General features: G+C 36.3%; 1 protein-coding gene across 6 annotated transcripts in view; it reads right to left on the reverse strand.

Moving 5' to 3' along the window:
• Positions 1 to 6915: 6915 nt before the first annotated feature.
• Positions 6916 to 14237, reverse strand: part of LOC134660623 (zinc finger protein zfp-1) — a 47695-nt gene continuing 40373 nt past the window's right edge. For 5 of the 6 annotated variants that reach the window (XM_063516398.1, XM_063516395.1, XM_063516397.1 and 2 more), the window contains 4 exons: positions 13637 to 13757; positions 12881 to 13015; positions 12048 to 12160; positions 6916 to 8030 (listed from right to left, as the gene is read on the reverse strand). In XM_063516398.1, coding sequence (XP_063372468.1) covers positions 7995 to 8030; positions 12048 to 12160; positions 12881 to 13015; positions 13637 to 13757 — 405 coding nt within the window. In that variant the 3' untranslated portion in view covers positions 6916 to 7994. The remainder of the gene's footprint in view (positions 8031 to 12047; positions 12161 to 12880; positions 13016 to 13636; positions 13758 to 14237) is intronic. The other variant, XM_063516396.1, reaches the window with a different exon arrangement.

Raw genomic sequence — 14237 nt, forward strand, 5'->3', positions numbered from 1 at the left:
TTTTCGACTAGTTGGAAAGCCTCCACGGTTTATTTTTTGCTTCATTCTTGTAAGAATTTATAGAATTAGTCAAAGATTAATTTCTTTATACTATTAAATTTAAAACTTCAATGTTTTGGACATTATCAAATTAAGTTACAGGGTATCTTTAACCCCTGGTGTGACAGTAGAAAAGATCATTAGATTAAATAATGACTGAGAAATATAACGCCATCAAGTTTCGAGCCCTGTAAGATATTACAAATAATGTGGGTTGTCAATTCTGTTATTAAAGAAACAAAGCGGGTATTATCTAATCGAATTTATTTATTTCAATATTAGTAGGTTTGGTAATTGGCTGTTTATGTAAATGTCAAATGCGTTAAATCATTAATTAAAATAGAAATATTCTTCAGAGCTAGGATTTTTTAACATACAACTCGGGAACGTTCCCGTAAACGGTACATCAGTATCGTGATAGACTAATGTCAGATTAGGACAATTATTTATTTAAAGGACATTAACCATTAATTAAATTATAACCTAATTAACAAATCAGTCACAATGGAACGAAGTTATGCTTATACTAGTGTTACTCTGACGCAGGCTGAGATCATGATTAGGAAGGTCACCTCGGTGTTGCACATTGCCACTGGGAAAATTATCAAGAATTATTAACTAAATTACAAGATATTCAGCTAACCCATATGTGCCCGGCGGGCCACTTTCGACCCTTTGGTAGAAGCTTTCCCATCATCATTAAGCTTATTAACCAGTAACCTTAAGAGGTTCAGACCAAAAATTAGCATAGGTATATCGATAGGTTGAAGTATCTTCGTCAAAACAGAACTTAGTTGGTGTCCGTGAGAAGATATCAGTTTAAATGTAATTGATCAACGTAAATATTTTGTGTACTGTTTAAATTTGATCCAGAACCAAGCTCGCAACTGTGCCTTCGTAGCTCAGTCGCACTAATATAAATCAGCATCAAATAGATCAAGTGAGTGACAGCTGTGACTAAATATACCTTTCTTATAAGATAAATAAGGATGTGTTCCGATTCATTTACCTACCTATTTGATGCTGACTGTAGTACATAGGTATTCAATAGAGTATAGGTATAGGAGTAACAGCAATAAACGCAACATACAAGTACACCATTTATCCCCACGGGATCGGGATAAGCAAGAAACAATACGAGGGGCGTTCAAAATATTCTCGGTATTGATATCTTACGACCTCTTCTAAAATTTCTTTCGTTACTGGCCGCTAAGGTTTATTCATTGACATTAAAAAAAAGTATAATTCGAACCGAGATGGTCTTTTGTTTTTCTGCAATTGCTGAACAAACATGAACATCATGTGCGAATTGACAATGTTAACTAAATTAGAACATCGATGCGTGATAAAATTCTTGACAAAACAGGGTAAAAATCAAAAAACCATAAAAGAGGAAATGGATTGTGTTTACCGTGAGTCTGCTCCTTCTTTATCTACCATTCAAAAGTGGTCAAGCGAGTTTAAACGCGGAAGGGAGAGTATTGAAGATGACCCTAGACCTGGCCGGCCTGTAGTAGCTACTTCACAAGAAAATATTGATAAAGTGGAAAAACTTATATTGGAAGATGGTCGAGTGAAGGTAAAATCTATAGCACAAGTAACCAATCTCTCTATTGGTACCGTACATGATATTATACATGACCATCTTAATATGTCAAAAGTAAGTGCAAGATGGGTTCCGCGAATGCTGACTCGGCTTCAAAAAGACATGCGTGTAGCTTGTTGTTCCGATTTTATTGACCTGTGCGGTGAAAATCCTGATGAGGTGCTGCAAAGAATAGTTACTGGAGATGAAACCTGGGTTCATCATTATGACCCAGAGGGTAAACAAGAGTCCATGCAGTGGCACATTAAGGGTTCAGCTCATCCCAAGAAGTTCAAGGTCATCCCTTCAGCTGGCAAGGTCATGGCCACGATATTTTGGGATTGTGAAGGAGTATTACTAATCGATTATAAAGAAAAAGGTGTAAATATCACAGGACAGTACTACGCTAACATTCTACGTCAATTAAAGGATGTAATTAAAGAAAAGAGGCGAGGAAAGTTAACCAAAGGTATTCTGCTTCTGCATGACAACGCCCCCGTCCATACTGCTCATATTGCCAAGGCAGCTATTGTTGAATGTGGGTTTAAAACTGTTACTCACCCACCGTATAGTCCGGACTTAGCCCTCAGAGACTTCTTTTTGCTCCCCAATCTTAAAAAGGATCTGCGTGGAAATAAATTTTCTGACGATGAAGCATTGAAGGCGGCAGTGGAGGAGCATTTTTACACGAAAGATAAAAAATATTTTTACGAGGGATTAAAAAAAATAATTGATCGATCTTTTAAGTGTATGAACATAGGGGGGGAGTATATTGAAAAATAAAAATATCAAACTTTTCGTACTTGTTTGTTTTCATTCTCATACCGAGAATATTTTGAATACCCCTCGTATCACCGTTAACGCTAGGTTACAAGTAAAAGTAACAAGTTGATCGCTACCTTAAGATTCTTTTGTAGACCATCCTTGAATCACTTTCAGAGCGTGTACATATATTGTGAAGGCAATTTCCGACCATCGTATTAAAATTGTAGCACGATATTGTCAACGAAAGGATTCGTCTAGTTAGAGTGAATATATAAGCGAAAGACGGTTGAAACTTATAAAATAAAGACTCAATTATTGAAACTTACACGAATTGCATTGATTATACGTGTCCCTAGTCATTGGACAAAAAATGTACAATTATGCATTACGGTATTTAGAACCACCAATATACGAAGTATCATAATAACCAGTGTAGCGGGGTAAGGAATTACGTTGGAGCAGCCTGTATGTATTAGTATCCTGAGGCAATACATCCACATGTAATCCAAATAGAATATTATGAAATCTTCTTTGACCTTTTTGTTTATCTTACACTTAAGATTCTTATTTTTGACAAATGTCATAAATGCCATAATTGGCGAACCTTCTCGAACAAATTATCAAAAAGACTGTCAATGATTAATACAGTTTGTTTCTTTCAGTTGTCGATAATTGGAAATAACTTGTTTGAATTTTGTTTTGTTCTAATTAGTACTTGTATCGTAATGTATGTACTATTGAAACCCCACGAAGGATTTCAGGGTTTGTCCAATGGCTAAGGACACACTGTATAAAACTCCCTTTATAGCAGAAAATGGTTTGGAAAATACTTAATGTATTTTTCACCTCAGCAGCTCGAACAAGGGTACTTTGATTTTTAAAAACAGTGAGCAAAATGCGATTTTGCTCACTGAGTGAGAAGAACTTTATAGTCAAATGTCATTTCAACATGCGGGGTCTAATAAATACTTGGGTTCTATTATCTCTGTCCCTTTCACACTGTTAGCAAAAAGAAACAGACAAAAAAAAGTTAAAACGACATTCAATAGGTTCAATTCACGGTTTATAATAGACCCCCGAAAAACTTCAGACCGCATCGTTCCAAACCACGTACGAGTATGAATTCTTAATAATTAATAAATAAAAATAAAGTTTAAGATTTGATAAAAACTGATAAAATACTATATTTTAGGTATTTTATTGTACAATTAAAATAACGAACTCAAAATATACAGATCATCACGCAAAATTAATTATTTTACTTTTAAGAATTTCTACCATAGTTGACAAATAGTACGTATCCGCAATTCGGACCGTATCTTACAAAGATTTTTTTTACAAAAAAAAGTTGTCGATTGAAGTGTCAGTTAATGTTTGTTATTTCTATATTATTTTACTGGAATTTATTATTACGTTTTGTTTTTGTGTTCCATTGCGGTAATTAAACTTAATTGTTTGTATATCTTAAGAAAACATGAGTGCAGGTATTAAGTGATGAAGAAGGATTACATTTTTCAAGTTGTCTAATAGGTATGTTCTCACAGCGCTGAGGTGAAAAATGTTGTGTACTACACGAGATCAAAGTTATTTACATCTCGTGCGCTTTTGAGTCCCTTACTACGCTCAAGATTCTAAATTAGATTCACTCGCTACGCTCGTGAATCTATTATAGAATCTTTCGCTTGCACGGGACTCAAAATAAGCACTCGAAGAAATATCAAACTTTGATCACTTGTTGTACAAATAACTATTGCTATGTCGGAATTACACTGGATGAGAGTGGAATCGTGCCTGAAAACGATTTGCATGCATACATCGAGAAAATACGAGTAAATTTATCGATGACGCCTGCGATTCCAACACATTTAAGTACGCAGTGGCCGTATTTATTTATTAATTTAAAGTGATCGTAGCGCACTAGCATAATACGTATGCTCATGTAATCTCTTTATTACTGCCAACTAAGGATTTAATTAGTTGCGAGTGATAAATAAATAATTATTTACACAATTATTTAACTAACATTTATCAGAAAAAAATTACTAATACGTATAGTTTAAAATATAAGGTAATATGTTTTGGAAATTGCAACATAAAAAGAAAGATTAGATTAGATTGCGACCCAAACTTCACTCTGCATAAAAGCTGCGAACACCGATTCAAAATCACATAGACTTTCCCAGGATTCTTAAATCCTGTTGCACCAATAACAATCGATCGATTGATTTACGCAACTCCGAAGAGAACTGTCAAGCTTTCCACAGCAACAAAATTACTACTCCATATTACCGAAGGTAAGGTGCAATCGGACATTATTAACAGGCCATTTAAATTTTACAGATCTCGGATAAAACCATACACAAAAATTGACATGCTCTAAAGAATCTCGTTAACAGCAAAATTATATGTACAAATGTATTTTTACTAAGATTAACAAAGTTACCAACGCCTTCCTAAGTAGGTACCTACCTACTAATACATGCACTTGAAGCTACTCGACTTGATTTTTTGCTATTGAAGAAATTGAATTACAGAAAATAGTACCTACTAAAACATAAAAAATGTTGGTATGTCAACAATTAATTCAAATGCATAGTGCGAGAAGCATTGTTTGTATCAATATTAGATATTCTGGCGTGTGTTAAATGTTTATGAATTAACACATGACTCTACCATTTAAAGTATAAAATAAACCGCACTTAGTACAAAAATACAAACGTTTATATTTAAACTAATAAAATAAGATAACTGCATCATACCAAGTTGTACCCTTTATACACCGTGTTTTTATTGAATTCCGTTAACTTCGGGGTATGGTTAAGTACGTTTAAGAAAACTACATGGCATAGTTAATAATTTTTTTTTAATAAAAAGTAATTAAATGCTGCATATAGCGTTGTTGTAACACGGGTACTGATGTGCCTAATGAAACTTTCCAAAATTGCGAAATGTTTCGGAAATTTAACGTAGGAATAATTCGTAAAATTTCTTACATTTTTGTATGAGAATTGAAACTTTCCAATTTTAAATTTAAATTTCCCATATTTCCTAGTGAAAGTTTCATGATTTTTCCGAGAATTTATAGAATTTTATGGAAACTTTCCGCAACTTGCACATCTGTAAACACGGGCAACATTACATTTGACTCAACCAAACAATTGAAAACTGTGACATATACATGTATGAATGTCATTTCGAACATCGATCGTTCGAGATAGTACTTAAGTTTAGTAGCAAATTTATGAACTCGTACTAATCAGGCCCTAAGGCAAGTGTAGACGCTCGTAGGGGCCTTATCAGAATTTTTATTTATTGATTGTCTCCGAAATGAAGTTAATTAGAATACCGGTCTTTGAGAAAGTTACCTCATTTAAGCTAAAGAACGCACTCTTGAAATTAACGGAAACAAAAAAACGCGGTGTATATAAATCGAAAATTAAGAACCTATATTCCATCACAAGTTACACTGATTGAATAATCTGGCATTGTCTACTTCGATAAAAAAAGTCTATATAATTAGGTTAATTAAAATTAAATTAGCATACATTTAAGACGATCCTTGTCTCGTGATAGTCATGATTGTCAAAACGTCCGTACTAGCAGCAACACTCGACTGACTATCGGTAGAAAACATAAATGATTCTAATATGTTATTGTGACGGACATGCTAGTTGAAATCAGCGCGAAGCGACCGAATTTTATCGTGTCTTAAAGTCACTGCTATGGCCGAACTAAACTTAAAATGTAAAATAGTTAACTGATTATAGTGATTATATGCATTTCGAAATTTAAGAAACATTATCAATACATTAAACACCCAATGTACTATGATTGTTCATTTGAGGCTTACAGCTTTTTAAGGTGCTATTCGGCTTCTTAGTCCAGTACCTATATCCAACAGGGCCACATGCGATTTTGTTCTCTAGCGCCTATACTATTAAAACCTGCCAAATACTAACTACAGAAGACACTAAGGACGCAATGATCCTTCGATAGGGTTCCTGTCGGTGGTTATTGACCTTTTCGACGCCGTGTCAAACACAAAAGCTGTCACGCTGACGCTACGTCACCGAAGTGTCAAAACTGAAATTGAACTTTATGCATATGCACGTAGGTCTATGTTGCTCTGTGATATGTCACCGATTAATCGATCTTTGGTGTTAAACCTACGGTGCGGATATATCGGTCATTGGCGTCTAAAAGGTTAATTAATACCGCCGCCAATTGCACTTTTGAGCCCTGGCATTGTCAATGAAACTGCGTCTGTTCCATCTGCGTTAGCATTTAGTTTTAACCTTATTAATTTTAGTTATAAAAGAGTTATTGATTGTAGTAGAGATGTAACGTCCAAGAAAAATACGTAGAAAAGTATGTAATTTGACAGCAGACATTATGCGGTAATTCTAAAGGCGGGATTCCACCAGTGTGCGGCACAAGCATATGCAATACAAAATGCTTGTGTCGCACTCTGGTGGAATGCCGCCTTTACTGTAAATCGCCGTATAGCGACATTTACTTCTGTCAAACTCAGTGCACAATTTATTCTTACACTTTACAATTATTTAACAGTCAATAACTCTTTGGTTATAGTGAGCAATGGCACTGATTAAATATGATCTTAGAATGTATAATGATATGCTACAGAACATTGCAGAACACAACACTGAACAATGAGTATACAGTCAATAGTAACACCAAACATTTACCATTTATTACAATAATAGCTGTCAATATGATTTTCTTGTAAACACACAAAAGTTTCAAAAGTTCTTAATAAGCAAATCATGTTTTACTTTAACAACGACATCACAAAAAATACTGCATTGCACATGAAACGTGTTACAGTAGCTGCGCTTACTAAATATTTACATAAAAGTCTTAAACATAAATTCCAATCAGTTTTATGATATTTGATCTATACAATGCTATTGACATAATCATATTATGAAGTGTTAAGCGCAACTTCAGTATACATTGTAGTAATGCAGGAACGCATGATGTTACGCATTGGCCTTTGTTTTATTTAGTCGGAATTATGAAACGGCGCAGAGCGATTGTCCTCGTGTTTAGTCGTACGCAATGAAGTCCAAATTTGCACGTATAAGTGGTTCACGACCGGGCAAGGCCGGCGTCGGCGTCACACTACTGATTATGCTGAAGCGACTCTGGAGTCGAGGAACGTTATTCACATTTTCTGAGAGCTACACGATTGTTCGAGCCCTTAGTGTCTTTTCACGTTTCGCACTATCGAAAAATTTAATTAAAAATAGCCACAAGCTGGGCACTAACGATCGTCAATTAGTAATTAAATATGATATAGAATGGGTATGTATTCTTAGACAGGTTCGATAGAAACATAATGTCGCGGCGACTCGTCCGCACTCGGGTAATGCAGTAACCGGCAACTAATAAATGACTCGCCCACGGTAGCGTCGGCGCTGGCTCAGTGGTCGAACTTGAGGATGGCGTCAATGGAGAAGTCGGCCCGGCGCCGCTGCTCGAGCATGATGTAGGTCTGCACGGTGCGCAGCGCGTCGGGGTCGCGCGCCGCGCCGCTGCCGCCCGCGCCGCCGCTAACGCCGCCGTCGCCGCCCCCAGGCTGCTTTCAGCTAGGCTTCTGCTGGACTTCGCGCATCATCAGCTGTAACACGCCCGAAATCACTTCATTTTTTTAACATTCAAGTAAACACTCTGATATGCCACGAAATACTTCATAACCCTTAAATGCATAGTGCATGCATTTATACACACAACATAAACATCAAATGTTATGCATTATTAAACAAATTCTATTTGTTCTTGTATATTATTTCAATAGTAAAACTAATAAATTTTCCGAATTATTACATAAATTTACGCAGTATTTTAATTTATAAAAGTTACATTTGTTTATAGACGAAATGTCGGAAAACTTGGAAAAACCTGGAAGTTGATGATTTTTAGTATGTGATTTTGGGCAGATTTTTCGGGGTTTGTAATTATTTTATATTTACAAATTTTATCATAGGAACATCACAAATAGTGTACCTTTCTGTTGGCAGTTAAGATTTTTCCTATACCCCTTACTAATAGCTATATATTTCCAAAAATATGATTTAGACTATGCAACTTTTATCACTGATTTCCCAGTGAAAATCGATGATATAATTTTTTTTACTATTTTTCCTAGAAACGGCAAACAATTATGTGATATATATATTAATTTCGGGCAAAACGAAAAAATCATGTATTTAAGGGATAAACAAAAGAAAAAACGGCCAGTGCTCAAACTTACGAGTAATCAAAACAAGCGAAAATATGCAAAACTTTAAAAATGCGCATACATTCTTATCATAATTAGCAAAAGTCCCGATCTAAATATTGATTATTTATGTGTCACATGCATTCAATGAGAATATTTACGACGATATTTTGTGATTTCCTTCGATAATAGGGATGTTGACAATTTTTTGGAACTGGTTTCATTTTGTAGATAGACACGTAATAACTACAGAAAAAAATATTAAAAATATTTATTCATTAATTTTGAATAAAAAAACATGTATAATAAGTTTCGTGTTTAAATTTCGCGCCTAAACGCTCCAAACTGTCACGTGACCTTGATGACGTAACGGCGTTTTAAACAAACTGCTGTCAGTCATTTTTCTTAATTCTTTATATGGCAACTGACAAATTTTTTTAAAGCCTTAACACACTACCGCATCGGATAGCGACCTTCTTTCTCGCTCTAACTTATAGCTGCGTCCTTAACGCACCACCTTACACACTATCGATTCGTGCGCCGCACCGCACCAAGATCGCGTTTCGGTACGATAATCTGTAGACACTTAGGCAGGTTTTATAACTTGTCTTTGGTGATTCCACTGTGATTACGTCACGCGCTCCGATTGGCGTTTGCAGTCACGTGATACTGGGCATTATTTTAAACACTTTTGATTATTTTTAATTAATTTATTACGCATATTTACACTTGCAAAATATGATTTTTCGCGTTCTAATATTCCCTGCTATGGTAAAAACATAACATGTTATATATTCGCGATTCATGTCAACATCCCTATTGAATATAATATTTTCTACCAAAATAGTAGTAGCGTCATCATTGTCATCAATAATAAATTGTTATGTTATGCCGACCACCGACACTGAACAGTAGGTAGTCATTGTGCACTGTCAGTTCAGACTGTCACTCTTTGTATATGTCGCAGTGAAATGATCAAAACAGAGATTTGAAGAAATCTCTAAGGGATATGATCAAATCACGCAGGATGTTAAAATGGCGAATCCATATCATCATTTCCCTAGAAAAATCCAGTCATTTGACCAAATCACTGACTCTGTTTAGTGAAAAGACAAAATCGACCAATAAACGCGAAACGCTTTTTCATTTCACTAGATTTGTTTAGGAATTTGACAAAATCCCTAGCCACGACAGTAAGTTGACGAAACGAACTTAAAAAGTCAACTAGTTTTATCATTTCGCTAAACAGGTTTAGTGAAATGATAAAGTGTCAACTGGAAGATGGTATATGGTGATTTGATTAAATCTCTGAACGGTTTAGGGAAATGACGAAAGCAAGTACAAAATACAACAATTTACTTTACAACCACCTATTCTTGTAATTGATTAAAATAACTGGTTTAATAAACAACTTTGATACCTACAGTACTATTGACATTTTATTTTACCATTTCACTTAATCTAGTCAGAGATTTGATCAAATCGCTTAACTGTAGAGTAAACTGTTGTATTCTGTACTTGCTTTCGTCATTTCACTAAACCGTTCAGAGATTTAATCAAATTACCATATACCATCTTCCACATTATTAAATTGTACAACGGGACTTAATCCCCCCGCGACTTAACGCCGTCCTCAAAACGTCGGAGGTAAATCTTAAAAACTTAGATACGCGATTAAGTCCCGTTGTACAATTAATAATGTGTAAAAATCGTGAAAGTTTAAATCAGTGTTACCATATTCCAGTTGAGACTTTATCATTTCACTAAACCTGTTTAGCGAAATGATAAAACTAGTTGACTTTTTAAGTTCGTTTCGTCAACTTACTGTCGTGGTTAGGGACTTTGTCAAATTCCTAAACAAATCTAGTGAAATGAAAAAGCGTTTCGCGTTTATTGGCCGATTTTGTCTTTTCACTAAACAGAGTCAGTGATTTGGTCAAATGACTGGATTTTTCTAGGGAAATGATGATATGGATTCGCCATTTTAACATCCTGCGTGATTTGATCATATCCCTTAGAGATTTGTTCAAATCTCTGTTTTGATCATTTCCCTGCGACATATATAAAATGACGGTGTCAACTTACCCGCATTCAGTTTGATAATACACAATGTTCATAAAAAAATATTCGTAGCAGACAAGAGTAGTAACACAAGTCAGTATTTTATTGCGTGTTTATTTTATGTGTGCGAGCGTATATGTATATGAATAAACATCATACTGATTCGTGTGTCGACTCTTGTTAATTCAAACCTGCGATAATTCGAACCTCTCTATAATTCGAAGTTATCACGAGTTCCCTAGAACAACTCTTTATATTTCGAAATAAATCAATACATTTTTAAGCTCTTGGTAATTCAAACAAAAATAATCAACGCTAAGTAACAAAACGACGCATTAATTCGAACTCATAGGCGTCAAACACTCTACAATTCGAAGTTATCAGATTGCAGACCTCACAGAGGTAATAATAGACCGCACATTTTGAGACAAGTTCAAGTTCGTCGTTGCACTCTTTCGTTGGTTATGTGTACATATATTAAAAGTTAGTGTTAGTTACGAGTCCTAAAAAGTATAAATGCTTGACGATTGCTGAAAGGAAGGAGTTAATCGAAAAAGTGGAGGCAGGTGGGAAGACAAGTGATGTTGCAAAAGAATTTTCAGATCAGTCTCAGCAATGTGCATTGAAGTAAACTCATGTTTCAGATTTCTTCCGAAACTAACCTTTTATATTGTAAAAAAATTACCAGTTAATCAGTATTTGATTATTACCTACCTACTCAATAATTCGAACTTTCATAGTTTTTCTCTCAAAAATTTTGAACCATTTGATATTTCAAACTCTCGACAATTCGTAATATTTTAAAAGTCCTTCGAGTTTCGAATTAACGAGAGTCGACTGTACTTTTTTGTGGAACAACACAATTCAATACAATACAGACTAAGCTCGTTGCTGTTTTAAGTTAATTTCCCACCGAGAAGAACTTAGTATAGGTACCGGCACCAGTACGGATATGATGGTCGTTCTTGTCTACGTGACAGCGTGATAAAACGGTGTCCGTCACTTTCTTTCCCACGGTGTTAAACAGTGACAGTTATTTTATCACGTGGATAAAGATGGATAAAGCTATCCATAATAGGCTGGCTGAGTTGAAATCGTATCATATATAATGACAGCGAAATTTTGAAATTAATGTCCTTTTACGTATCGTACTGATAGCAATTAACTTGAATAGCTTACTGCAAGATTGACCAAAAAGTTTTTTTAAGGTATTTGACTCAAATATTGTGCGATTAAGTGGCAATCCCTACCGTTTATTCTAGGATTAGTACGATATGTAGTGCAGCGGTGTGTGTATTTAATGCAATGATTGACGTCAACTGTCCCTATAATGCGCGAGGTGCGGCGTGTACCCACCTGATGGCCGCGCTCGGAGGTGATGGTCTCGGCGGGGCGCACGGGCGCGGGCGGCCCGCGCGCGCCTCCATTCTCGCGCGCGCAGCCGCGGGGCTCCGGTGGCCCAGTAGGCACTGCGCAATCCAAAATACAACATTAGGTATTTCAACGTTTTTACATATTTCTTTGTGAGAAGTCTCGACAATGATTTAATTTGTGTACAGTTGTATAATGTTTGACTTCCTGTAACCGAGAAATATTGCCGTCACACCAACGAAATAACATGGCCAGTATTATTATATTAGGTTTCTTTTTTTGACCGCGTCAATAATCACAAAATATAACGTGCACAAATAAACAAATTGTGTCCGCTGTCCCCAATAGTTATATTTGCGTCTTATAAAACCTAAAACCGGTTCCAACGTAATTTTAAGCTATACTTTAACCTTTTCAACGCTTTTCGTCCCATGCTAAAATGTGGCTTATACGCCAAATGGTTGCAATATGAAGAGCGAAAATAAACCTTAACTGTCAGCAGGAAAATTGCTTTGACAGCGTCCGTCATAGCCTTTTTAGTGGCTGTTGGCGTCATGGGCACGACAGCACTCGACCACTTTAGTGGCTCTTGGCGTTGAAAAGGTTAAACTTTTGGGTCCAAAAAAAAACAAATATATAACACCTATGTTCGACCGAAAAAACGACCTGAACTGTTACAACGTGTTTTCACGTGTGTATTTGGAAGTCGGTCCACAGTTTTTGGTTTGACTGCAGTCTGATGAAAACCAATTCAAATAAGAAACCTAAGCTCAATCGGGGGACGTTTATCCAGAAATCCATTTCAAAGGCCGACTGACCAGCGGTGAGCGGGATGGCGAGGCGCGCGTTGACGGCCAACAGGTGGTCGCGGCGCTGCAGCAGGCTGCCCACGTGCTCCTCTAGCCGCACGTTCTCGGTGCGCAGCTGGTGCAGGCACGACAGGAGCGACGCTACTGCACACACACACTCACACTAGTCAGCTTACATCATAACATCAACAATTCAATATCGATTGACATTGCTGGCCCGATATCGCGTCGGAAGGAAGCAAGGGCTAGTCTTTTTACGAAGGAGCAGTTATTGAATATTGATCGAACACTGGTCAGACAAGATATTATTTATTACTTAAAACTGAAAATATTAATATAGAGGTAACATCTTATTTAATGATGTTTCATAACCTAGCTTTAATGCACGTAAAATACTTAGTTACGATACAAGTGCGTAAAATAGGAAATTCGCAACGAATGGCGAATTTTAAAACACGACCGAAGGAAGTGTTTTATATCGACACGAGTTGCGAATTACCTATTCGCACGTGTATCGTACAATGTTTTACAGGACATATATGGCCCTTGAAATATTCGACGTAGTTACGTAATGTGCTTATTTATAGCACCTGGTTTCGTAATGTAGCACCAGATGTACTGTAAAACATACATATTATCTACCTCAAAATACACTTTCCATAATTGCATAAATAGGTACATATGTATTATAAAACGTCCGACATTGCTTCTCTATCGTCCCAACCATGCGGTAGTATGTATATAGAGATATGCTGGTGATATTACTGTCGAAATGTTGCGCCTGCTCCATGAGGAACTGCGAGCCTTGCTCCCACTGCCGCTCCAGCAGCTGGTCGAGGCTCTGCGCGCCCGACCCGCTGCGCGAGCTCGCGCCCTGTAACAAGAACTGCTCGCATTACCTACTGACAACGTGCACGTATGACCACGATGCTATGCAACGAAACGATACAACCAAGGATCGGAACCGGTTTTATGCAAAAACTTAGAAATAACCATATTTTTCGAATTATTTTATACTCGAAAACGAAATGTAGGACTCAGTTGTGTTTTTAGGTTACGACTTCGTATTACGAATGTTAGATTGCCCAATTAGAAATGAAGTAATTAGCAAAGAACGAAAAAATACCGTTTCCGTTCCCATACAAAAAATACCGGTATCCGATCCCTGGATACAATTTTTATTTAACAACTTTTGAAAATTATGCATCCTTTAGACGTCCTATTTTTCATACTAAATAAATATTGTCTTCAATGTACTCTAACATCATTGTGATTGACGTGACTTGTCACGCTTCAAACATAACAAAATTCGCAATACATTGCGTCTTAAGCTTTGGATTCCTCCGAAAACGGTGCCGTCATATGA

This window comes from Cydia amplana, chromosome Z (assembly GCF_948474715.1).
Source record: "Cydia amplana chromosome Z, ilCydAmpl1.1, whole genome shotgun sequence".
NCBI classification, from domain to species: domain Eukaryota; kingdom Metazoa; phylum Arthropoda; class Insecta; order Lepidoptera; family Tortricidae; genus Cydia; species Cydia amplana.